This window comes from Acanthopagrus latus, chromosome 6 (assembly GCF_904848185.1).
Source record: "Acanthopagrus latus isolate v.2019 chromosome 6, fAcaLat1.1, whole genome shotgun sequence".
Taxonomy (NCBI): domain Eukaryota; kingdom Metazoa; phylum Chordata; class Actinopteri; order Spariformes; family Sparidae; genus Acanthopagrus; species Acanthopagrus latus.
In genome coordinates, this window is record NC_051044.1 from 24,280,703 (window position 1) to 24,306,788 (window position 26,086).

Here is a 26,086-nt window from a genome sequence, read left to right on the forward strand (position 1 = left end):
CCCAGTAGGCCATGTTGGTGTGTGAGCGTGCGCAATACCAGAACACAAAGAACCTAAAAAAAGAGGAACCGTCATTATGTCACTGAATCTTGCTTTTGGTGCCAAACTGTGGTGACAACTGTATTTAAGACTATTTGAGACACATGGAGAAACACTAGAACCTGATATGTTGGGTCTTCGTATGACTTAGGATAAAATAACTCTGGAAGATTAAAAATCACATATCATAGTAGTTTAACAACAACCCTCAATGATTGACAGGGCTGATGATAGTCGGGCCAAACTTTCGCTGATTAAACTGCAATTACACTGCAAACAAGAGCTTTCCACAAAGACATGGAGAAAAGAGCACCGTGACGATAATAAAATCAGTCATTGGCTCACTCTATGAAGTGTGTCCTTTCATTTTCTGGCGGCACCTCTTCGTCAGAAGTCATATGAAATAGATATGTTGGGTCACCACAGTCGAAGCCAAATACAGTGTTGCAGTGACCCTTTTTTAATGTTCCCTGTGAGAACCCAGGAATGAACTTGTCTAAATGAAACAAAAGCCAGTATTAACGGTATACATTCCACTTTTTTTGCTTTGAAAAGTCATGATGTTTGCCATGAAAAGGTTTTGTTGGGTGTTGATAAGTCAACAAGTCGAGACACTGTTGTGGTGTGTGACAGAAACCAGATGACTTGTGACCTGACTTGGAAGTGGAAGACTTGTGACTTGGGACATGACAGCCCAGATCACTTTTCTGTGTTCATTTTGTGTAATAAGTATAGTTCTTTATGTTTTCATCTGTGCCCGATCTACTGAACGGATTTCCATCAAACTTGGATGAAGGATGGGTCATTAGATTTGGTGCTGATACGGATAAAAGGAGGATCCAGGAATTTTCTTCTTGCTTTCTTTAACATTGTGAACTGGGGCGTGTTTTTTATTTTGATCTTTTTTAATTGAAAAGAAAATTTTTGTTACATTGAATAATGCATGGACCTTGATGAGAAAAAAAACCCCCAAAACATGTATTTATATGGTTGGTATCTATGAGTGAGTACAGGTGTGTCATTCTAGTTCTTGTCTTGCTGTCAGTCTTTCACTGTTTTAAATTGATGGGGCAGGGATCTGTATACGTATACATATATACATATGTGTGTGTGTATATATACACACATACAGTATATACATATATATACATACATACACACACACACACACATATATATATATATATATATATATATATATATATATATATATATATATATATACACACACACACACACACACACACATAGAGAGAGAGAGAGAGAGAGAGAGAGAGAGAGAGAGAGAGAGAGAGATAGAGATCAACAACTGATGATACCTTTTGAACGGCTAAACTGAGTTAGCCCCAGTATCATTATTGGGAAGATTAGAAGACAGACTTACAACTTTTCTCTCTAAAGGCTTGACACTGCAGATAAGACTGCTGGGGACACAGTGACTTGAGTCAGATCCACTGTTCACCGCCTCTGAGCTATGTATGATGAGGTAACAGTGCCACAGACAGTAGTGGGACCTGTAGGCTGATCAACACGCAGAGGAGGCAGCTAATGATCCCGAAACCAGCCAAAACCGAGAGGAAACCCCCCTCCAGGCGGCGGGGCGACACGTGACCAGCCGTCACAGGGAGCAGCAGGCTGACAATCAGTGACTTTGTAGAGACACCCGGGCTGAGCAGACGCTCCTCCGAAGGTACGGCACACTGGCACTCTGTACAGCACACCTGCGAGCTTATCTGTCTGTAATGCGCTGAACTTACAGAACCAACACTGTTGTGACGTTGCATCACTGTTGTCGGCAGTTGTCCACGTGTTTCGGCCCGTGTCTGTCTTTCTTTCATTCAAAACGCCTGTAGGTTTGTAAACCATTGAACGTCTCACGACACTAGTTTTGGATAAAAAAAAAAAGCTGCGAGAGAAAACACGAGGGGTAAGTTAGCGCCTCTCTCTGGAGTTACATGTTGTAGTTGTGCTCCTGAATGGAGACAGACACATGACACAACAGATGCTACAGGACATTGTCTCCCCGGCTGACGGCTCAACACGTAAAACCGAGTCCTCGCCTGTTCACACCGTGCTCACAGAGCCGTGTAACACTTGTGTCACCGCTTTTAGCCTCTATAATGATACATACTGCCACGTGCTAACTTCTTTATCCGCCGTTAGAGGATCAATAATACTAAAGTTCTATTTAAAGGGACAGTGACCCATTTATGACCAGGAACGTAACGCGTAGATTAATATGGAGGATCACCATTTTGTGTTTGTCGTTGCACTATTATGAAATTGTTGCTTGTTCAGTTCTAGTTAGTCAGCGTTTTTTTTTCGTTTGTTTTTTACCTAAACAAACATGACTTATGCAAACAAACCCTTTTCAGCTCAGAAAACAATACAACTTTGTGGGAGCAATATGAGTGTTTTATTTTGAAAGCGTGCATATATGACTTATGACTCCATGGCGCATAATTAAGCACATGTAATATGTATTTAATCAACTCAGAGAGTATGTTGTTTTGATAATACAGTGTGGTTGTGCATGCCCTCTGCTCTCTGAACAGGAAGATGTCCCCGGCTCCTGCAGATGAGTTGGGCTACAAGCCCCTGGACGGTGGTTGGGGCTGGGTTGTGGTGGTCGGGGCCCACATCTCTATCGGATTTGCCTACTCCACGCCTAAAGTGCTCTCCATTTTCTTCAAAGACATTCAAGAGGACCTGGGGACTAGCTTCAGTGAAATAGCATTGATCTCCTCTATCATGCTAGCTGCCATGTATGCAGGCGGTGAGTTGATTGAATCAGCATGTGTTGCATCAACAAATGGGGTACCAGGTGTCTCACAGATCTCTTGCTTTTACACTGTTGGGCTAACCTTTCAGTTGCCTTTATTCTTGTATGTGTACACTGCTTGGTAATATTCACATCTAGCAAGGTGGCACTTTGGTCTCAGTATATTTCAGTATTCACATTGCGTTGTGCATCCTTTGTAAAGCAGGTCTACAAGTTTTTATAGCTGTAGTGCAGGATAAGCTTCTTTTGTTTCTCATTTTCATGGTGGTGATTACGCTCAGTGACTGTCCTGTAAGTTAATTATCGACCTTGGAAAAAGTAATTTGACTATTAAAACCTCCCCTGTCTTTGACACCGGCTCTAAAACTCCCTCCCTTCACAATTTCTGGAATAAAGGGGTGTGCTTTTTGTTTCAGGCCCTGTTCAGACCCACTTCAGTTTGTAGTTACCTAACCAGTGAAGCAAGCAGAACCTAGAGGGTTACTTGTGGAGTGTTACACCTCTATCGCTGGTGCACATGCACATGAGAGTGACCCTGCACACATTCTTGCCTCACAGTTCCACTGATCAACAGTGATATGTTGCAAGGCACCAGCAAAGGCAAAGAATAATGTGACTGGAACCTAGTAAACTGGGATGTAAACCATGCTGGATTTTAAAAAATCCATTTTTTAAATGATTCTAGTGCCTTCAGAGTCATTCAAAAGGGACTACTAACACTAATAAGTATTTCACTTATATTAGTTTTTACTACTGTTGCCTTTTTTTCTGAGTAGGCCAAACATTTGAATAGCAGGACAATAGTTCATGGAAATGAAGATGAAAATAATCATCAATCAAAAATACATGCTTGCTTAAATTGAAATATTGATTAAAACTTAAACAATTTCTACTGATCATGACGTTTTACTTGCTGGACAAACTATGTAACAGCATCAATGTTTCTAAGCCGCCTCAAATGTATCTTTAGCATCGCTGTACTACAAATTCTTGTCATTCATCGGTCCACATATACGCTGATATATGTCTTTTTTAAAATCCAGAGTTGCGAGCAGAGCTGTTTGTAATTCAGTGAGATATGTGGTGACATGCCTTCAGGCAATCAGGTTTCAGTAGTCATCACCTCTGAATCAATACTCTTTACACGACTAAAGAGTGCATTTGTATTGGCCCACAGATAATAGGCTGCAGGTTAACCAGACTGTGCTCTCTTTTTTTTTTTTTTCTTTTACCCTCCTTGGTCTTCTTTCTCTTTTTGGATAGTGTTTTGTTCCCTGAGGGCTCTGACTCACCAAGTTCACCTCTGAGTACGAGCACCGATAATGGTCTCCTGATCGAACAATTTTCAGATCGCCTGACATTTTCTGTTTGCCTGAAAGTTTCACTTGAACAACCCACAAAGACCATAGCTAGCAGCCAGCCGACTGCAGATGCACATGCCAGCGTGATGCCAGGGGGCAAAAGTAAATCTCACTTTTATAGCCAATGAAAAAAGTCATTTGCCGTCTGTCTTCTCTGCAAAGAGAACAATGGCCGTGCTGTTTACTCATTTGGACCAGATAGATAATTGATAAATTGACCTCACATGAGTTACTGCACCCACTGAAATAGTTTACGACTTCCTAATAAGAGGAAGGATGTTAGCCAGTAGTACTCACCTGACTTTGATTTTAATTATTCACACTGACACTGTTCATTCTGAGTCACTTATGAGTAGTGGCACTGTTTCCTCTTCAACTTTCAGGTTCAACACAAAGGTGTATATAGGATTTATTTTGATGTTAAAGTAACAGAGATCCTGGAGAAAGAGCGTTGCCAAGATGCAAACCTAGTTTGATGGCAAAAAAAGATTTCCCTCTATACAGCAACACTGCTATTGACTGTGCGATGTGTGCAGCTACACTCAGACCTGCAGTGGCAGCATCAGACCAGGCAACAGTTCCCCAGCTACCATGGCACTACTTCTTGCAGATTTGTTCTTGATGGCTTTTGACCCTCCTCGGCCAAACAATGCCTGCTAGTACTCACTTGTCAAAGATTTAAATTATCAAGCTGTGATTAGCTAAACCAAGCAATGATTGTATATTTTATTAGCTTCTTATTACGAGGAGGTCAAATTCTGTACAGTTTTTTAAAAAGAATTAAGCAAGAAACAAAAAAGTTACGATTTTAGAAAGGTTGTAAATCTAAACCTAATGTCATGCCGTCCACATGTTTCTTTCATCTTCTTCCTCATGTTCATCATCTCGTGATCACATAAGTCTTGTGACGCCTTCAGGCGATGCCCTGACAGACAGCAGCTCTCTATTTGTCACTCTCAGAAGACACACAGCCTCCACGTTCATATAAATGTGGCTCCTCCAGTAACCAGCTCGCTTTGCCTTGTGCTGGTCCAGTATTCCTGTGCTAGTGGTGCAAACACCAGCACTCCCCTGGTGCTCCAAGCTCACAGGCTGGACCAATAGCTGCATGGCTAAATGAGCTAACTAACTAACAGCAGCTCAAGTCGGCAAAACATGGCACTGACTTTGGTGTTTTCCTGCCTCCTGTTTGTTTTCAGTATGAATTTTACACGTGACCAATACTTGCATACTGCTCCTTAACTTTTGTTCAGCTTTACGCATGATGCTGCAATGGCCAGCAAGTTGCTGGACGCACATATTTATGGGAGATTACTTTTGTAACGGCACTGGCATGATTTCACTGCTCATCTCGCATATTATAGCTAGATACGATGACTGTTTAGAAAGTAGTAAAGTAGTTAATCATCTGCTGAAACAAAATGCAAACCACAACTCTTTCCTTTTTAGATACAACAACTTAATTTTAGCAGAATCAAAGCTGTGTGTGATGGACGAGTGCATGTGACAGGGTGATGTGGGGGCTTAAGTCACCGAGGACACCCGCTCCATCTCCGCTTTCACAACGGGCGAAACAGTCTGAGTATCCTGGCATGACTTCTCTCTCCTACGTGTGTTAGGTCTTGTTTCACACACTGTTTGGAGTACTTTTGAAAAACTCATTAGACGACACAAAATGTGACAAAATAAACGTCTCGTGGAGGCCTCGCACGCATTCATCAGGAGCCGTTTTCAAGGTTACGGGACATTGGGGCCGTGTGATTCACCTGGACTCGACTCAGAGAGGCCCAAGTGGTGAAATATTCCCCTCCACTGTGGCTCAGGCACAGGGCTTTATCATATTGTCCTTGGCGAGGCTTCAGCAATGTCACCCAATGGAGGAGAGAGACAGGGGGAATATATCAGAGGAAGGTTCAGCACTCTAGGGTCTGACACCAGGTCCCCATGGGAGAGACGTGACAGCCTTTTCCAGAGAACCTCTGACTCAAGGAGTCCGAATGATGAAGTTATAATGGAAGTAGAAATGTTGGTGGTGCGGGAGATGCCCTATTGTGACACTGCTACAGAGAGAGATGATCTATCATTGACCCCCGCAGGCACCTGGTTAACTGTATAAACAGCAGGATGGATATTTTTATTCCATGTAGTGTAGTTACAGTGTTGCAGCAGATGGGACAACTGGATACAGCTCAGCGTGCAGTGACAAGGAAAGAGAACCTCACTGGGATCAAGTCTTACACATTTTGCATGTAAATGCATAAATACATATTTAGATTTTTTTTTTTGTATTCTACTATTCATGAGATGAGCACAGATACATTCTTAAAGGGATATTTAAAATCTTAGTTATGATATCAGAGCCTGGCTCAGTCAGTGAGTCCTGTTCTCAGATCTGCCAGACAGTTGGCAGCTTGTCAGACAGAAGTGAGGCAAAGAAAAAGCTAAGGAGCTGCTTCATTCTCCTCTCAAACCTCTCTATACTGTAGAGCTGAAACAAGTAGTTCTGCAGTTGATCGACAGAAAACATAGATGCAGCTATTTTGATAACTGATGAATTGTCTAGAAAGTGAGGATTTTTCGTTTTTCCGTCATGGTTCACACTGCTTTTCGTTCATTACTCACGGCTTTATTATTAGACGATAGCCTTATCTGGATTTGTAAAGATTAACAGACTACTAGTTTTTTAGCAACTGTTGTGTAAACATTTTCAGATTCTTCTTTAAAGCAATTTTACAACAGACTTTATCCTGGTAGGCTTTCTGGAGGGTTGTATTTGGGGTGATTCAAGCTCAATCAGTAATCCCCCAAATAAAGGGTATAACAACAAAAGACAGAAATTCAGTTTGTTACAGAGGTCGACATCATTGAGAAATTAAAAACTCATTCCAGTCTATTTTTGACAAAATCGTTATGCACCCATTGTTATTAATAAACCAGAAATCATGCCTTATAATCTAAAAGCAGAAGTTTGAAGACTTCTTTAAGTTATGAGTGAAATTCACTGTTTTTTGGACTAATTGTAGACTGAACAATAAATTAATTGAGAAAATAATGAAGTTATTTGCAGCTCTCTACTTTTTAGAAATTGTACCTTTTTTACTTGTGGAAGTACTCCAGTTGGTTACTATTTACTCTAGTTGGCCTAGGTGATGTGGCATGCTAACAAACATATGTCTATATTTACGCACTCCATTAGCATCAAGAGATACAAAATCCTTGAATAACAAAGCATGGGACAGTCATTTAAGGTGTTATGTTGTGTTGTTGTTGGTCAGAACTATGTTTAGTGTGGTCCAAAATGTTGATGTTAGCTTGTCCAATGCACTACTGCTGCCCACCTGTTGCATGCTGGCTTGATGCTAAAGCCTTTAAAAAAGTTCACGTATTGATGTCACCACTCTGACTGAAAAACAAACCGCAGTAATTCCCTACTGCCAAATGCAGACAGCTTTGTATTGATCTAAACAGCATTTATATTAAAGCAGTAGCTCAAATTACGTGATGTGTAATCTTAAGAGTAGGTCATAGCCATTAAGCAAACTGTGCAGTGTTTTAGCATCTTTAAGCTTGTTGTGTCGGTTTTACAGCTCGCAGCTTAACTGCTTCTTTCAGTGTCACAGCTTTTATAAGCCTTGTTCCATGTTGTATTGGTTTTCAGCAACGGCAGTGTTAATGACTTGCTGGTGTTCAAAAACAGAGCTGTATGAAGAATGAATATTGGACGACTGTATATTCTGTTGTCGTGTGAACAGAAATGCGTCTCCAAGCGAACACCAATATTGATTCAGATTTCTGCTGGGTGTGTAAATGTGCAAGCATTGTCATCTGCTTTAGTCATTTAAAGCCATATAACTGTATGTTAAATGTTGTTGTAGAGTTCAGCCAAAATCAGTGCTGCATCAGTGGTTCATATTGAAAAAGTTTTTGAAGATTTGGGTTATAATTATTATGGGTAAGCAAAAAAATATATACTTAAAAGTAACATATACAGGTGATAAAACATTCAATCAAGAAGATGCTCTAAAGAATGTGGTTGTAACAATCAAAAATGTAATGAACATACTCTTGTTAATGCAGATTCATTTTAGGACAACACGCTTTCTCTCTCAATATAAATTATTTTCAATCATGCACTGAGAAATGAATTGTCAGCCATGGTGAACTGTTTTCAGTTATCACCATCCACGTAGACGCCCTTCACATCACTTCACACCACAGTATGTCTCAGTAATCATGGCAGCTCATATATTGGGTTGATTGATGCTCGGCCCATTTTTCTACATGAATTGAGTAAAATAAATATTCAACTGATTGGTCTAATCAACTTATGGTCTTGCACAGAGAAGAAATAGGTTATCATCACGGCGTGCTGCAGAAGGAATGGTGGTGCAATGTCACTCATTCAGGCAAGGTTATGAATGAAGGGAAGAGTGACAGCATATAAAAGGCTGTTTAATTGTTGATTGATCACAGAGTGCAGTATTTGACATTAGGGGAGAGTGTAATGAGTCGCAAAGTTGCTTTTGCAGTGGACGCAAAAGTGTTACGTTCTATCACCTGCTGTGACATTCCTTTGCCCTTGGTTTAGACCTAGAGTGGGAACTGGTGCAGTTGTGAGTGGGAACTGGTGCAGTTGTGAGTGGGAACTGGTGCAGTTGTGAGTGGGAACTGGTGCAGTTGTGTAAACTGTTAAGCACCACCAGTAGATGAGCTCATTACTAACTGCTAACTGTTTGTAGTGAAATCTAACATAAGGTCATAATTGTACTGCTTTCTCTTTACAGGACCGGTAAGCAGTGTGCTGGTAAAGCGCTATGGAAGCCGGCCAATAGTCATGCTGGGCGGACTGTTTTGTGGGGTGTCCATGGTAACTGCTTCCTTTGGGAACTCCATCATTTACCTCTACCTTTGCATTGGCATCATTGGAGGTAAAGTAGTCAGATATTTTTTAATATATTCTTTTACAGTATCTTGTGATGCTGCTGCCTGATGAACTTTAGCCAGGTTTTCATACCAGCTGAGGGGATCCTTGGACAATTAGCTGATCAGAATCGAAAGCTAAGACGAAGTACCTGTGTGTGGGGTAGGAAAAGGCAGCATCTCTGCACATCCCTTCAGAATCTCTGGGTTGCCAAATCTTCTTCCCTTGACTGGGCTGTTGTGCTGTTTGTCGGGGCCCAGGGCATCTGCCCCAGCTCCTGGGGTGCAGCTAGAGCACCAAGGGGACCAGGACCCGGACGGTAATTAAGACAGAGCCGTGCCCGATCCCAGAGAGCATGGTCCTCCGTGGCCCTCTGTACTCTCCCGTAGGCTCCCATCATGGTCGTCACACGGGGGCTCCCTGTAACCCTGCGAGGCTCATTACCCTGCCAAGGACCGCTGTGAAGGATTAATCGGCCCAGCAAGTGGCTAGGGCATGTGTGTGCCCTGCTCTGCTCCCCTGTGCCCTGGTGTGCTGACACATAGGCATTGAGCAGTTTCACCCAGCCACATATAGACCAGTCACACAAAAAGAAAAGACAAAGATAACATTTTGGACAAAAATCCAAGCCTTGTTAGATTTCTTTACGTTTTTAGTTTCTTCATCCTTGTGTATACATCTGCTAGCCAAGATGTCACATTTAACTGACTGACTTGTGTCTTTTTTTTTAGTGATGAACAGTCAAGAAAAGTCTTACTGTCATAATACAAGGTCACAGTAGAGCAATTGTGAGGCATAGAGAATATCCAAGAACAGATTAATGTTTTTGATTATGTGGGATGTTACGGCCCCAAACTGAACACAACCAAAGACTCGAACAAAAAGAGGCTAGTAACATATAAACCGTCAGCCACAATACTATCACCGTACTCCACTTCCCCATCACCTGACCCAGACAGTGATTGACATTGCTTCTCTGACCCCGACAACAACAAGCCCCGTAACTAACTCTGAGTCCAGGTACACAGTGTGCAAAGGAACCCCCACAACCTGCATATCAAACCCACAAACAAGCGCAGATGACTCAGTTGAAGATTTCTCAGACAGGGGCAACACTCCTTTCAAAATGACAGACTGAGAAGCTGCACTGTCCCTCAAAATAACAACAGGAACTTTCGGTCCACTAGCAGTCAGCGAGACTGAACCCTTCATAATGAAAGGCAAAAACACATCATCAGGTTTATCAGGAAGAGACTGTTCAGTAGGGGAGAGAGAAGAACTGGAACTGCTAGGAAACTGACACAGTGAGCGTTCGATTTTTAACATATTGACAGCTTTAAGAGACCCGCCTTTTTTGTTCAAAGCAAAACAGTAGTCAACAGTATGACCACGCTTCATACAAAAAAAACAAACCCTATCACTCTCCTTAACCCCCATACCCTCTCTTCCCCCTGACGTCACACCCCATCCCCACTCAACTTCTGTAACACAGGGGACATCGGTGCAGAGAAACTGGGCCCCAGGGGGGACTGCGGCCTCTCATAACTGTCCTTATGCGTCAAAACATACTCGTCTGCAAGTATGGCAGCCTCAGCAACATTCAGTACTTTACGGTCATTGATGTGTGTCACAACCCGTTCAGGCAGACAGTTTTTAAAGTCTTCCACAAGCACCAAATCATGCAATTTATCAAAATCTGAAACCTGCAGAGAATGACACCAGCGATCAAACAAAACTTCTTTCTCATGGCCAAATTCCACATATGTCTGGTCATCCGACTTTTTAAAACATCGGAACCTCTGACGATATGCCTCGGGCACCAACTCATATGCCCTCAGCACCGCCTTTTTAACGTGCTCATAATCCAGACTCAGCTCTGATGACAAAGATGCATAGGCATCCTGAGCTTTACCTGTGAACACGCACTGCAGGATTAAGGTCCAGACATGTTTGGGCCACTGCAATGTATTGGCAACACGTTCAAACAAGGTAAAATATTTATCAACATCTTTATCATTAAAAGACGGAACGAAACGGATGCATTTGCCGATGTCAAAACCACTGGATGAGGAGTGAGACGGAGATGGGGGGGATTGCTGCAGTTCCAGTTCTTTCAGTCGAACCTGCCTTTTTGTTTCTTCCTCCATCTTCCGCACCTCCATCTCATAACTCAACTCCTTCTCTCTTAAATCTAAACGGCGCATCTCAATTTCCAGCTCCTTGAGGCGGACCGCTAAACTCACATCTGAACCTGCACCCTCCACAGTCGCCTCACTCAGCAGAAGACCTTTTTTTGACAATACAGACGATATTTCGGCTTTAATAGATTGTTTCTTCATCTGCTTAGACACAGAGATTTCAAGGAAACTGGCCAGAGAAATTAACTGCTCCTTTGTACAAGAGTTAAACTCCTCTAGTGTCGGATGTGTGACAAATTTCTCAGCATTAAACTCCATAATGACGCGAGGAGAAAAAACACACCGGCCAAACAGAGAAAAAAACACAGCACCAAAAAAAAAAAAACATGGTGCACGAGTGCACAGTTTGACAAACACACCAAAGCACACGTTGTAACCACTCTGCAAACCAAACCGTACTATGAATGATAGTGCCGACACCCACGTTACGATGACACAGCTTGAGCAAACATCACAAAACCAAGAACAAGCCAAAAAAACATGTGTCAGTGACAACAAAGGCACACCACAAAGTCACCCAGATATGGCCTGCACAACCTGTACAAAAAAAAAATACTGGCACTCAGTTGGACTCCACAAAAGAAGACCCAACATGGAACGGACGAGCCCCCAAATACGTTATGGCCCCAAACTGAACTCAACCAAAAACTCGAACAAAAAGAGGCCAGTAACATATAAAGGACGCCGACTCAACACAGTCAAGTTTAAATGTGTTTATTTAACAAAAGAAAAAGGCAAGAGTTCCTGGCCAAACTGAAAAATAAGAGAGAGGAGACCCCAGACCAGCCATGACCGTTGCATCTGGGGAATCCTCCCAACTAAAGCTGCCTAAACAACTACTAAACCTACTTAGAAAAAGGAAACCAAAAAGATACGAAAACAGGACTACCAGGAACTCAAACCCAAATTAAAACAACAAAGCCCTGGCACTCTAACAGGCCAGGGAACTGAACCCAAACTCAAATCAACAACAAAGAAGAAAACAGCAAAAGACTGTGAGGCCAGCGCAGCCTCCCTCCTCCTGCAACACACCTGAAATGAGAGAGAGAGAGAGAGACGCCCTGATACTGCCTCCTTTTACCTGCTCAGGTGATTGCCTACACCTGAGCTCAGGAAGGCAGAGCAGGGCGGAGACAGGACACACACACACATAGGGCACTAACCTGGCCACACGTAACATGGGACAAGGAACATGTGCAAGTAAAACAACGGATGTGCTTTGACTGTTTTTGATGGAAGAAAACTTATAACAGTGACAGAGGCCATTAAATGGTGGAACAACTGTAAAGCTAAAGTGTCAGCGTGAGATCGAACATGTTTAGCCAACGGGCGGTGAAGTATCGGACATTTGCATAATTTTATTATAAACTGAGAACCCCAGGGTTCAAATCTCAGGTGGTTGAACCTCTGACTTGGTCATCTGTTCAACCAAATACAACTGACTGTGTTGGTGGGAAGCCAGTGAGGGATCATTTCACCATAGAGTCCCACTGGTTAGGGCACCTGCCTAGAAGGGGACGGATAGCGTGTGTTTTCATACCTCACTAGGTCAGTGGTAGAGTTGTGAGGAGGATTGTGAGAAAAAATGCACAGTATAATGCACAATAAAGATGGTTGACAGCTACAAAGAAAAAGGAAAAGCTGAGCAAGACTTTGGCTTGTGTGTTGTGGTGCCAAGCATCTTGTTCATGGGAACAGAAAAGTTACTGGAGTTTATGATGCCCACATGTCTATATCAACGTGTGAACAATCAGGGGTCGCACCGGTTAGCTGCATTGACGATGTACTTTGCACCACCTATTGATAATCACCCCTTCAAGGAAAGACATGGAGATAAGGTTTAACAACAGTGGCACATTCCTTAAATTCCCGTAAATTATACCAAAATGTCAAATTCAGTTAACATTACCTAAAGCTAATTTGGCAATTTGGTAAATTAACAACTTTCATCCATTTTACTATTTAACATGTACTTATTTTTGTGTTTATTTGATTTGTTTTAAACATCTCGTAATGGCATCATGATTAAGAAAGTATTTGTGAAATTAACAGTAAGATACCACTTTTTTGATCCTTGATGTTTGGATGACCAAAGATTTCCTCGGATATTGAGACATAGGATACTCTTGACCCTCCAAAATAAGATGTCCAACACACAATGTCAGTGTTTGCTGTGACTTGTTATGTAATCCTTACTTTTATGAGCAAATCAACGTCTTAGTCACTTGTGAGCTATTTCTGTGGATCAAACCATCTTTAATTTGTTTTTAAATGCAATGTGTATGGATTGGGATACAGAACACATGAAAGTCACCTTTTGAAAATGAAAAATTATGGTTCTCCTCCATTTGGACCTGATTTATATTGTGGATGTACATTTCGATTGTATGTATCACTAAATATTCACAAAAGAACAAACACCTTTTTCCTTACGATATCGTGGAAACAGAAAAGACAATTAAATTGACTTAAATTGACTGTAGCTCTTCATCTTCATGGAAACAAGGTGCTGTTTAATTGAATATTGGGTATAAAAGGTAAGTGAGTGAATGTGTTACCCAGGCTCTCTAATTTATTTTCTACTTGTATCTGAAATAATTCCAGCATTCTGTAATGAGATTTAAGCAGCGAAAGTGAAATGAGACGGAACCTTGATGAGCACCAAGCAGAATCAATCTTGATTCAATTAGTGAGGACCCTTTGGAGTTTCAGAAAGGTTTTCTTACTGAGTACTTCTGCAAACTGACAGTGTTTTTTTTCCTCTCTGTGCACAGGGTTTGGACTCTCCTTAAACCTCAACGCCTCTCTCACCATCATCAGCAAATACTTCCTGGTTAAGCGGCCTTTAGCCAACGGACTAGCCATGGCCGGGAGTCCAGTGTTTCTATGTTTCGTGGCCCCTCTCAACCAATATTTACTGGTCAAGTTTGGCTGGAGGGGAAGTCTCCTTATTCTCGGGGGTCTGATGCTCAATTGTTGTGTTGCTGGGGCCTTGATGAGACCTGTCGTTGCACCTTCTAAACCATCTGCTTGTACACTGCCGAAGAAGGTGGAGGAACAGCCAAGTAGCTGCAACACAAAGCCAAAATGGAGCTGGATGAAGAACGCTAAGAAGTTCTTGGATTTGTCCTTCTTCAGAGATCGAGGCTTCGTCATTTACCTCATTGGGAGCGTGATGTTCATCTTCGGTGCATATGCGCCCATCGTATTCCTGCCAGCCTATGCTATTAGCCAAGGAGTAGAGGAGTATTCTGCAGCCTATCTGCTGTCTATTATGGGCTTTGTGGACATGTTTGTTCGACCAGGCACAGGCCTGGTCGCAAACAGTAAGTGGATCAGGCCCAGAATCCAGTATTTCTTCAGCTTTGCCGTGGTTTTCAACGGCACATGCCACCTGCTTTGCCCGCTGATGAAGAGCTATGCCCTCTTGGTGGCCTACGCAGTATTCTTTGGCGTGAGTTTTGGCATGGTCTTCGCCCTGATATTTGAATGTCTAATGGACCTGATGGGAAGTCAACGCTTCCCAAGTGCCGTTGGACTGGTCACCATCATCGAGTGCTTCCCCATGCTACTGGGACCACCTGCTGCAGGTAAATGTACACACCATACATCAACTGACATGACATCATTATGACTCGCTGAACAGAACAGGAACTCTCAGCAAAACACTTTCTCTGTTTATCTCGATTGTTGAATCAAATAAGCCAGGCAGAGGCACAAGTATTTACTTTGAGCTCACTTAAGATTGGTTTTCTGCAACTGAAGGGCCAAGAGGAAGTGAATAATGTACACATACAAACACACAGAGAGCTCCATTGTTACAGAGGAAATAAATAGCCAGTTTGGAGCAAGCTCCTTTGCAAACAATAAAGCAAACTGAATTACAGTGATGAGAAATTCCTTCTGTTTCCCATTGTGTGTTTATCTCAGTCACAGTAATGTGCTGAGCATTATGTTGCAGTGGAGTTCGGTTGCCCGCTGGGCAGTCATTACTGTGAGACGGAACAGGATTATCAGTGGTTAGTAGCAGTGTTTGGGGTGCATGAGTGGTCCATGAATAAAGTAGTGATTGGTCACAGTAGTTTAATGCTGTAAAGAAGCTGGCTGTATTGGTTGCTCTGGCTTGTCAGGATGTCTACTGTAGGTTTTGGCCTCCACACGAATGATGGAAAACAAAGCAAGAAAGCTGAGGTTTCTGTGTTTACATTGACTACAGCACTGTTCTGCTACACTGTGCTACCACGACAGCCACAGACACATTTCCTCAAGTAATTTAAAGCAAACTGTTAAAGTCATAGATGCTTTTGTGAGGTAGATACGACAGTGGCTGTGGAAACAAAACTTTCTGAAAGTCTGAATGGTTCTCCTTAAAGGAGCAGTATGTAAGAACCTCTAGAGTTGTTCTGATTCAGATACCAGTATCAGAAATGCTGCCAAAAATGCATGGATCGGTATCTGTGATCATGTAGGTCTATGCGCAGATCTGTTCCCACAACATTTAAAAACGGGACCCTGCTACTTCCCAGTTAGCTCCGTTAGCTCTGCTTAACATTACACACTAGAAATCAATTTTCTTCACTGCTCTAAAAGCCATCACAGGAAGTTACGCTGTGCTGCCCCAGGCAATTTCTGTTTTAAGAGTGGCGAAGAAGATGATGTTAATGAAGAGGAGAAGAAGTTGATTTCACGTGACTCAGACAGAGCTTGCAACATGTCAGCTATTTGGTAATATTTTAGTCTGGTTAACTCCACGGCATAAAACGGCGACATGTTCAGTATGCAACATACTGTAATTTGGAGGGGTGGCACAAGCGTTGACAATTTTAACACTAGCAACTTAAAAAACATTTGAAAATGCATCACACGAAAGAGCACAGTGAAAGTGCTCTTCCCAAACTTAATGAGAAAGTGAGGGAACACATTTCATGTAGGCTGATGCATAGCACTCCAATCTGGACCGCTGGCTACATGGCTAACTGAGCTAAATAGCAAATAACCTTCTTTCTGGTGAGCTTTATATTTTTGTTCAGCGTAGGAACCATATGATAAAGCTTTGTTCCGTCTGTATGATCCAGTCCGGATTCTGGCCTGAGCCAAAATGTTTAGAGAGCACAAATAAAGAGGCAAAGCTGGAGCCTCATGCATATCTCTGAACAGCAAGCCACATTACCAGATCAGTAACAGGTTTTTCCTGCACCTTACCTTGTCAACAAGCCAACAAACATTAGCAGGGCAAAAGTGCACTAATGTCAGTTTGCCGGCTACATAGCTAATTAGCTGCTCAGCAGGAGCACATTAAACGGCATGTAAACAGACCGGCAAATGTCACTTCAGTCCCGTTGGATGCTGCTGTGGTCCTTACTCCTAAATACCACCAACAACACGCTGTCTGACCGTGATATGTAGGCTCCAGCAAAGTTTGTTTACTTCGTCTTACATTCACCATTGGTGAAGCATTGACAATATTTCCCTAGAGACCTTTTTTCTCCCACTAAATAATAAAAGACTATCAAAATGTTGACATTTTTGGACCTAACTGAGAAGAAAATTGAATATAATGATATCCTTGAAAACAAAAGTCACTGTGAATCCAGAAATCTGCATCTCGATGTCCAGGTTTGACTGAGATATCGCTATAAAAAGAAGTGGGGAATTCTGACACAAACTGCAGCAATCAGGCGTCAAGGTTTTAATGTATGCTGCTTTAATCGGCTCTGTGAGTGGTGTTGTGGCAGCTGTTGCTGCTCCAAATGCTGACCGTGCTGTGGTCAAACTAACATCACTCTATTTTGAGACAGTAGCATGCACCTGTCCCATTCACCTCTGCCAGTTTGGCCTCTTTCAGGCCGAATCGGCATGAATGATCAACATGTCAAAGGAATGTAAAGTTAATATTAGTTGTAATATTAGAGCAGCATGTTTGTGACAAGCCTTTCTGAAAAAGACTTTCACTCTAGAGCAATGTAAACAGCCCTGAACAATCCCAGATGGATTCCCAGTTCATCTTACCATGATGAGATCTTAGGCTCTAAAATACGTCTAGTTAAATATTAATCTTCAGTGCATTGTATGAGAAATTAAGACATTGATAATTCATAGGGGAAATGACCCTCTTTAATATACACATCTAGTGAGGATTTCTGTAATGGATCATACTCTCGTTAATTATTTTTCAACAACAAAAACCCACAAGCCGAATAACTCTGCCTAACAGCCTATCAATTAGAAGTAAAGGCCCTTTCTGATGATCTGTGACTTCAGCGTTTTTCTGTGATTGAAGTGTTGGGCAGCGACCTTCATGGTCTAATTAACTGTGTAATCTAAAGGATATTGTCTCCCCTCTCTTCCTATTTGCCAGTTTCAATATTGGTGCACTTGTGAGGAGCCCACTATAAAACATTTTTCTCTTGACACAGTAAAAACAGAACATCACTGACATAATGACTCTCTACAAAAAATATTTGTCACTTTATAATCAATATAACCTTGCTGTTTGACATATATTTGCAGCTGGCACAGACTCAACGTATTAAAGTTAACTGCTAGGGTAGCTACTTTATTGTGAGAAAGTTTTGATGAAAAGTTTTACTATGCTAGATGATGATTTTTCACATGTTGAAGTTAAATGTGTCCATTGAGCAATGGTTGGATGTTGGATGGAAGCTTTTGGACTCTTGTTTGAATGGTTTCAGATATTTTAAACACAGATAGATACACTGTTCAAATTCACCACAACATTATTCACTAGTTAGCTGATTGCTGTCAAGATGGTCTATCACTTGCACTTAAGCGTTGTTGGACATAGCCAAATTACTTTGTTACTCATGTCAAACGATAAACAAATGTATCCTGCAGGAGGATGTGAAGTGTGCTGCACACTGATTGGGAAACCGACTGGCTTCCTTTACTCGCTTGCTGTGTGATAACTGACCTGTTGTAGCTGCTGCAGTTTTTTTTTAGTGTTGTAGCATTCACATAAAAATATAAACAACTGAAAGAAAACATGAAATGGCTCCATAAAGCTGGTTCTGTGAAGCCCTGAGATCTCAAATTGATTTGAAAAGACGTTATATTCACCCTTGATGCACGGTCAAGCTCATGCAACCATTTCAGATAGGCTAAAAACATTAGCATGCATCCTAACGGCTATAATAAAGATTTCAGCTTTTGGTGAAAGTAATGATTCTTCAAAGCTTTCAGAACAGATCTCCATCTACTTCAGTTGTTCAGGAGAACACTGGAACTACGTTTTGCATTGAAACTCCAGAAATGTCTTGTGGGCTATAAAACTTGCATTTTTGGGCAGAACTTATTTAACTCTTTAACTCTCCTCAGCCTATGTGAGGAACCTGTTAGCCATTGCAGTGGGTGGATTTAATCAATGTTGCGCAATTTTAATCCATCAAATAGAAACGGACACAGCTGGACTCAAATCAACCAATCACAAAGGTCAAAGCTCTTATTTAGTGAACAGTTTGTGCGCTGATCAATGTGGCAGCATTTATCTTCACTTAGAGAGGCCTGCTCAGTGTCCTAGATAAATACACTGAGGACAGCACTGTAAGTGCACGTGACTCAATCAGTTGTACATATCAGCACACTGACAAACTTCCTTTGTGTTTTAATGAGCTGAAAATTGATAGCCCGCCCCCCCACAGTTTGTCTGGTGAGATCTAGTTCTGAGGCGCTCATTTAATAGGGTAAATAAGTGCCTCCCTGCACGTCTAACGTTCTCCTCCAGAGGGCACAATCGTTGTATCTCCCCTGACTAGTCTGCTTGTTGCTGCTCCCCCAAACCTCTGGGTCAATCCAATTAGGGGGAAGTGAGGTAAGTGGGTGTAATTAGCCTTCTTGCTTTGGGTGTTTAATGATGCTCAGTTCAAAACTCTCCTCACTGAAGTCCTGTACCTGGGCCATAATTAAGCTGTGAATACATTAAAATAAGAGGTGGCTATGCCAGATGGACTTAATTACCACTCAGCCAATCAAGGGCTGTCTTAATGAGGGTGATGGTCATTTGGCGTGCACGCGGCAGATGAGCGCTATCAATCAGATGATGCAGGCAGCATCGAGACGGCTGATCCAAATGCAAAGTGAGTTGTAGTTGTAGTTGTAGTGTAAAGTAGTTGGTGTACTTAAGGACAGACTGACAGAGGAAACTGCCCTTTAATTTAACGGATTTTGATAAGATGCTATAAAAAAAAGTGCCTTATTGGAGCCCACCAGTCACAGCCAAACATATCTGGATGGTTTGAGGGGAAACAACTGAATTGTCAGAAACACTTCAGAGTTGGCTGATGATTAAACAAATAGTGTGCAAAAACTATATTATTGCTCTCACCGGTGCTGAATAAAACAGCTGGATCACTTATGTGACTTTAAAGGTGCTCTGTGGACTTTTTAGAACAGTGTTTTTTGGCTTCTTTCCCTGTTTTGTTCACGAGGACCCTCATGCACACAGATAGCAGGATTAACATGTCTGCCAGTGATTTCACACGCATTGCGCTGGTCTATAGGTAGCCAGAAAGCCTCCGCAAAGGGAAAGGGAAGAAGAAAACAGCCAGGAAGTAAACATTTGGAGGTTTCAGCATTTTTAAGAAACAATTTGCTTTGCATTCGTTTGATGAGGAAGCAAATATGTTGTAATGTTGGTGATGCCTCGAGGAGACATTCAGTGTGTTTTTAGTTAGAATAGCTTAATATAAACAGAAACCTTGTTTACAAGAAAACTCCACAGAGCACCTTTTTAAGAGAACACCCTCCTCACAATGATCCAGATATTGAATCACTCTGCCATTGATTTAATAAGACTCCAAAATGGTACAAAGGGATTGTAATACTGCAGGATGGACAGACTAACAGACAGACCTTCACCACCTACATGTTGAGACTGTGAGAGATAGCTACACTTGGCCCATCGATCCATGTCTGGAGGCAGGAGGGGGGAGTTTGCGCGAGGTGCAGTTAAGACTCTGAAAAACCTGGAGGCTTAAATCTGATCTAAACTACATTTGTCACTTTTCTGCAGAATTGGCCTCGATATTTATGGCTCTGAGAATGGGCCTCTCCTCTGATTCGTTTCGGTAGCAACCGTCCAAATTGCCTTCCCAGAGATGCGGGGAGAGCCAGGAAGGGTGTAATGGCCCTCTGTCATTTCCGACATGGCTCTTCTCAGATTGGCGTGTGGTCACTTTCGCTCTCTTGCAGGCACGCACACACGCACACACACACACACACACACACATACACACACACACACACACACATACAGGCCAGATCTGAGTTTGGTCTTGCTCTTCACCTTCAAACTTGATTAGTGATAGAATGAAGCTACTATTCAGTGACATGTTGTGTTTTGCTTGTGCCGGTGTACAACATTTCCAACTTTTATACAGACACAGGTGGCATAAAATGGTGAGAACTGTCACTTGGTTTGAAACATCATAATTTCTTTTCTCTCCACACAGGGTTCCTGGTGGACATCTCTCATGAGTACAAGTACCTGTTCCTAATGTGCGGGTCAGTGATCACGACTGGCGGGGTCTTTCTCTTTATCATGAACGTCTACAACTACCACATGCTGAAAAAAGAGAAGACCGCAAAGGACAGAGAGCAGAACCATGGAGCCACAGAGGACCAGGTGGAGATGAAACGCTTCCCTGAGGCAGAGATGGAACCGACCGAGCCCGAAGCTGAAAATGAAGCTCAGAGAGGTCCATGTCCAGAGGATGCAGAAAAACCAAATTAATGCAATTACTAACTACAGCTTTGTCACAAGCCGTGTTTCCATCCAGTGCAGCAGATATTTTTTTACAGAATTTCTAAGATTGATGTGCCTTTCCATCTACTAGCATTATACAAATATTAGCAGTTGGTACCTAAAGATAAACAGCTGGTGGCGCCAGTCAGGTGACATTAAATCATTGCAGAAGAAAAGGGCACGACGAGATAAGGTACTTAAAAGAGCTCCTCGAACAGTGAACAAATCTGTATGTCAAGACAGCATTTGTTGGTTTCATATAACAATTTGAGGAGGCTTCAGTGAAGGTCGGCACCACTTCTCGTGTCTCCAGTCGTCTCCTCCGGCGCCAACAGAAAAAGCACAATGGATCTCCTTTAAGTGACAGGCTTCATGTAGGCCCTGAATTGTTCGTTGAGTCGGTTTTCATTTCACGTTCATGGTTTTGTTTACGCACAAATCAAAGTGTGCTTAAAATCATTTGGTTATCTGACTGTTAAGATTCAATAAGCATTTCTAATTCAGTGCAGTTTTGTCAAATTCATGAAATATCTCCTAGTAAGTCCACCAGCTGTCCATTCTGTGGGTATGCTGGGGGGGAGATCTGGTCTTCATACACTGAACTGGCTTCGTAAATAGGAAACAAACTGACTCAGACCGAGCCACACAACAGCCAATCAGAAACTGGGGAAGCTGTTGCACTGTGACCTCTACTGTTTTTTTTTATTATTTTTTTTTCATGTTTTCGCTGGCTACAGAGTTTGAAACATCAAATATCAACAGTGTCTCTGCAGAATCCCTGACTCCAGCTTAAGTAATTTAACAAGCAAACACAACTGAGAGCCTGCAGTCATGCCAGCAGTTCTGCAAGGACTGATGTATGGTAGAGCACACCACACTTCTGATGTGTATCGACAGAAATTAAGAGCGGAGTGATTTTTTTCTCTCTCTTTTATTTACAATATATTTTTAAATTAAACAAAGTTGCATTAGTTGCATCACATCATCGCAATTGATGTATAGATGTACTTCTGAGAGCTTGCTTTGTTAATCACAATCTCAATCACACTGCCTGTCCACAAATGACAGTCCGCATAATAATAATAATAATAATGACAACAGTTCTCCAGGTTAGCATCATTAAAGGAAAAGGTTTCGCCAAACTTTTGTCTGTCGAAAAGTTTCTGCCGAGGAACGCGTATCAAAACCGTTGAGCACTCGGGTTGAAGATGAACGTGGCATGTTGACATTCTCAGAGAATTTTAAACATGCTGATGGTCAGCAAATGATTACAATGTGAACTATCTCAGTGCTTTATATTTGCGTGCTTACATTTGCTAATTGTGGCTAATGGTTATGTCATTAGTATGTACCAGTTGATCCTGCAGGGAACATGTCTGTCTGTACCAGAGATGAGATATTCCACTGAAAAACTGCACAGTGGTGCTATTGAAGAAAAGTGATCACCGGAGTCAGTAGGATTCATTGTCTGGTCTCCATGAAGGGGAAGTTTGGTACAAATTCCTCCATTTAGCTTTTAAGATCTTTAGGTTGATGGGTGAAAACGTCTGAGGATCATCACAGTCAATAGAGATGTTAACCACATTTGTGGCAATCTTACCACTGTCTGTTTTGATATTTCACTTAATTCTGGAAACATCAAATGGCAGCACTAGAGGAAATGTCAGGGGATCATCAAAATAAATAGGCTTTATCCTCTTCAGACCATGAGTGTTGAAAGAATGCAGATACACGTCTTCAGACGATGAATCTTCCTATCTGAGAGTGAATGTCTTCCGTAATTGTAACCATTGTTCTCTCAAATAGTCATGAACATACAGATCTACTTCTTTGTTTGGTCATTCCTATTAGTTCATTCCTCAGCAATCTAATCTTACTGTAAAAACATGAATTGTTCTTGTAGTGATGTGATATTTTGCACTTGTAGTGTTTACAATATAAAAGTGACAATAGGTTTCGTACATGGAATACTGTAGCTGCCAGCAGAGCCTCGGAAGTCTTACAAATTTGTAAGGAAAGAATTTATCTCTTCTTTAGTTACTGTCTATTTTTTTTTAATAAGTACTAACACCTCTAATGCACATAGAGATGTCGCAAGTATGATTTTATATGATCGATTTATGATTATTGTCTAACCTCATACAGCAAATAACACTGTCTTTTGAAAATTTTATCCCTGTTTAATTTTAACATTCACACTGAAACACATTACAAACTACGATGTTGGGTCCACAGTGATGCAGTCCTGTTGTGTTGACATTTAACGCTGACATTTGTTTTGGGTTTTTTTTAGGGATGAGAATGGATTTGCATGCACTGTTTGTTTTGAGACTGTGTGTTAGTGCATGTGAGCAAGTGTGTTGAAAAAAAAAAAAAAGAGAAAACTGTGCAACAGTGTTTTAGAAATGATCCAAAATATAGTTATTACAGGTGAAGGCAGCTTTTTGTGTTCTGTCTTAGACAGAATATAATGGAAGTTGTAGTTTACTAGTTAATGACAGCTGTGTTAGCATCTTATTAGCACATGTGGTGTACAACTTGCCGTTGACACTTTGGATAACACTATTTTGTCAATCGTAATAAAATTCCTCTGTATTTTATTGTTTGTTTTTTTTAATATATATTTTATAATGGATTTTTGTCATATCTCAGAAATGGTCTGGTCTCATCTCCTGCATCACTTACTGAGTCCTGGGCAGATGTAAGCAAGCTTCTACGGCCCACATTGAAGCAGTGAAGTAAATGGCGCTCACACACAAGAGAAATGGCGTCAAATTGAAATCCACCACGCAGCTCCTCGGTGTTGGTGGCTGTATCCAATTTTTCACGACAATTAGAAGACTCGGGAACAAGTTTGGAAATGTCAGCAGCTTAAGGGCGTGAGCACCTAATGAAGCAAGGCCCGGATGTTCCAGGCTAGTGCTCTGAGCTGCATGCGGCCTCACACACATCAGCAAATCAGTGGGCCAATAAATTAGGAATGCGCGCGCAAACACACATACACGCACTTTTTTGCTGTCTCCCGTCCTTTTTGCTGAGTTTTATATGCAAGGACTCTGGACATGACAAGGTGGAAAGGCACCCCAGAGACGAGGAGATGGGCGCTCTGACCAGAAATCTGTTTATCATTATTATATTTCCCCTCACCTCCTGTTCCCCTCTGCCCTGCTGACCCTCCTCTGCAGCCCGCCCTCCCCACAGTGTTTGTTCTCTCTGAGCTCCATGACTGTTGTCCTCCACGCTCAATGGTAAAAACAAAGACTTCTGGGTCTCCAGAGGTTCTTGCTGGTGGTCGGGTGATGAGGCAGTGGTAGATGGAAAAATACTGTGGAACAAAAACAAACAAAAGAATTCTGAGTAACATGGCTCCAGGTAGCTGTACATTAGATATTCTGCTCTTCTGTGTAGTGTGTTTGTATATGTAGTATATTGTGTTTAACACAAGTCACATACATTTTTTTGTCCCCTGAGTTTTTTCCTCTGTCTAAACGCCCCCACCCCCATTGCTGTGATTGGTCAGCTTACACACGCGTGGACTGGACATCATTATATTTTACATGCAGAAGAACATAATATGAAACACTGAAGGAAAGGCAAAATATGTCTTCTTTAATATTGATGCCTTTACAAAACCTGCTTGAGCAAATGAGACCATCAGTGAAAAGATCGACTGTTTCTAAACAATTATTACAGTTGGTCTTGATGTCAAGCAGTTGGACAGGCAGTTGGATTAGAACTCATGACATAATTTTGATTATATATCTGTGTGTTTTGAGTACATAAATGTATATGTAATTTACCAATTATGGTATGTAATTTTTTATGTGAGTAGAAAAACTTTAAAATGCTAGAAAAGTGCCTGAATTTGGTTCTATAAAGATCCAGAAATGAGCACACCTACACCTTATATATTTTGTTGTGTACTGTCATTATCCCAGATGTTTCCAACAATGTCCAAACCCCAAACCCCAATTTTACTTGAGGTCACGGTGTGTTTCAGTTCCTGTCGCCTTTCGCTATAACTTCCCGGAAAATGTCAAATGGTGCCTCAGAGGGTGAAGAGGGAAGTTTTCGTGAACATGACTAAGAGTAAGATGGAGGAAAATATGTACTGCATTTTTTGCCCGGATCACATGATCACATTTTCATCTGCGATGCTGGTTGTGTATATATTAACAGCACAGTGCCCATTGCCCTCCCTCTCTGCCTGACAACCTCATCCGACTACTTCTTTTGTTTTCGTTGGTTTGATTGAGAGCAGCTGAAATTACATACTGTGTGTTTAACCGTCAGTTCTTGTTAAACCACCAGCCTGCGTGGTAGTGCGTGACTGCAACTGAGCATCACTCTTCATAAAAAGACATCCCACCTCTGTGCGTCAAAAATTTGTGTTTATCAGCATCCACCAACACGAGGAGAGAGAGAGAGAGAGAGACACACACACACACACACACACACACACACACACACACACACACACACTGGTGTCTGGATGTTGATTATCAGCCTTCCTCCTGACCTTTGGGTCCGCGCGAGGCAGATCCCGCTTGTTTACAATAGGTGGCTGACCTGATGAATCTGGAGTGGTGTTACACAAGCGAAGAGTCGGGAGACAAGCGGGAAGGAAAGAATGTGCTCCCAGAGGGCTCAAAGAGCAGTGGCATCTATCAACAGAAGAAATTGAATGGGATGTTTCAGAGCACCAGAGATTAGATAGGCCCAGGGTGTTGAGCAAGCACAGGCTACCAATGTAATGCTCCCCCCCCCACGACCAACGAGATCAAACTTACAGAACACAGTTGAGCAAGGACACACACACACACACACACACACTGAGCATCCTACAGTGGCCTTTAGGTCTGAAGATGTGATGCTTTGGTATTTGCTTAGGGAGTACACTGAGAGATTATGCGTGATAACACCAGAGATGTGCTATTTCCACATTAGCAATGTCAGGTATGATGATTCTCCCCCTGGAGTGTTTGTATTAACATCTGTGCAAAAGTTCATCAGAAAGGGCTTACA

General features: G+C 41.9%; 1 protein-coding gene across 2 annotated transcripts; it reads left to right on the plus strand.

The window, feature by feature from the left end:
* Nucleotides 1-1,414: 1,414 nt before the first annotated feature.
* LOC119021006 (monocarboxylate transporter 2-like) lies at nucleotides 1,415-23,661 on the plus strand. 2 transcript variants are annotated; one of them, XM_037100870.1, is made up of 5 exons: nucleotides 1,415-1,729; nucleotides 2,595-2,815; nucleotides 8,967-9,110; nucleotides 14,076-14,891; nucleotides 20,769-23,661. In XM_037100870.1, the coding sequence occupies exons 2-5, from the start codon at nucleotides 2,599-2,601 to the stop codon at nucleotides 21,047-21,049; spliced, it is 1,458 nt and encodes a 485-aa protein (XP_036956765.1). In that variant the 5' UTR covers nucleotides 1,415-1,729; nucleotides 2,595-2,598; the 3' UTR covers nucleotides 21,050-23,661. The 2 variants fall into 2 exon arrangements, with proteins under 2 accessions (XP_036956765.1, XP_036956766.1); XM_037100871.1 differs by lacking the exon at nucleotides 1,415-1,729 and adding an exon at nucleotides 1,738-1,966.
* Nucleotides 23,662-26,086: the final 2,425 nt, after the last annotated feature.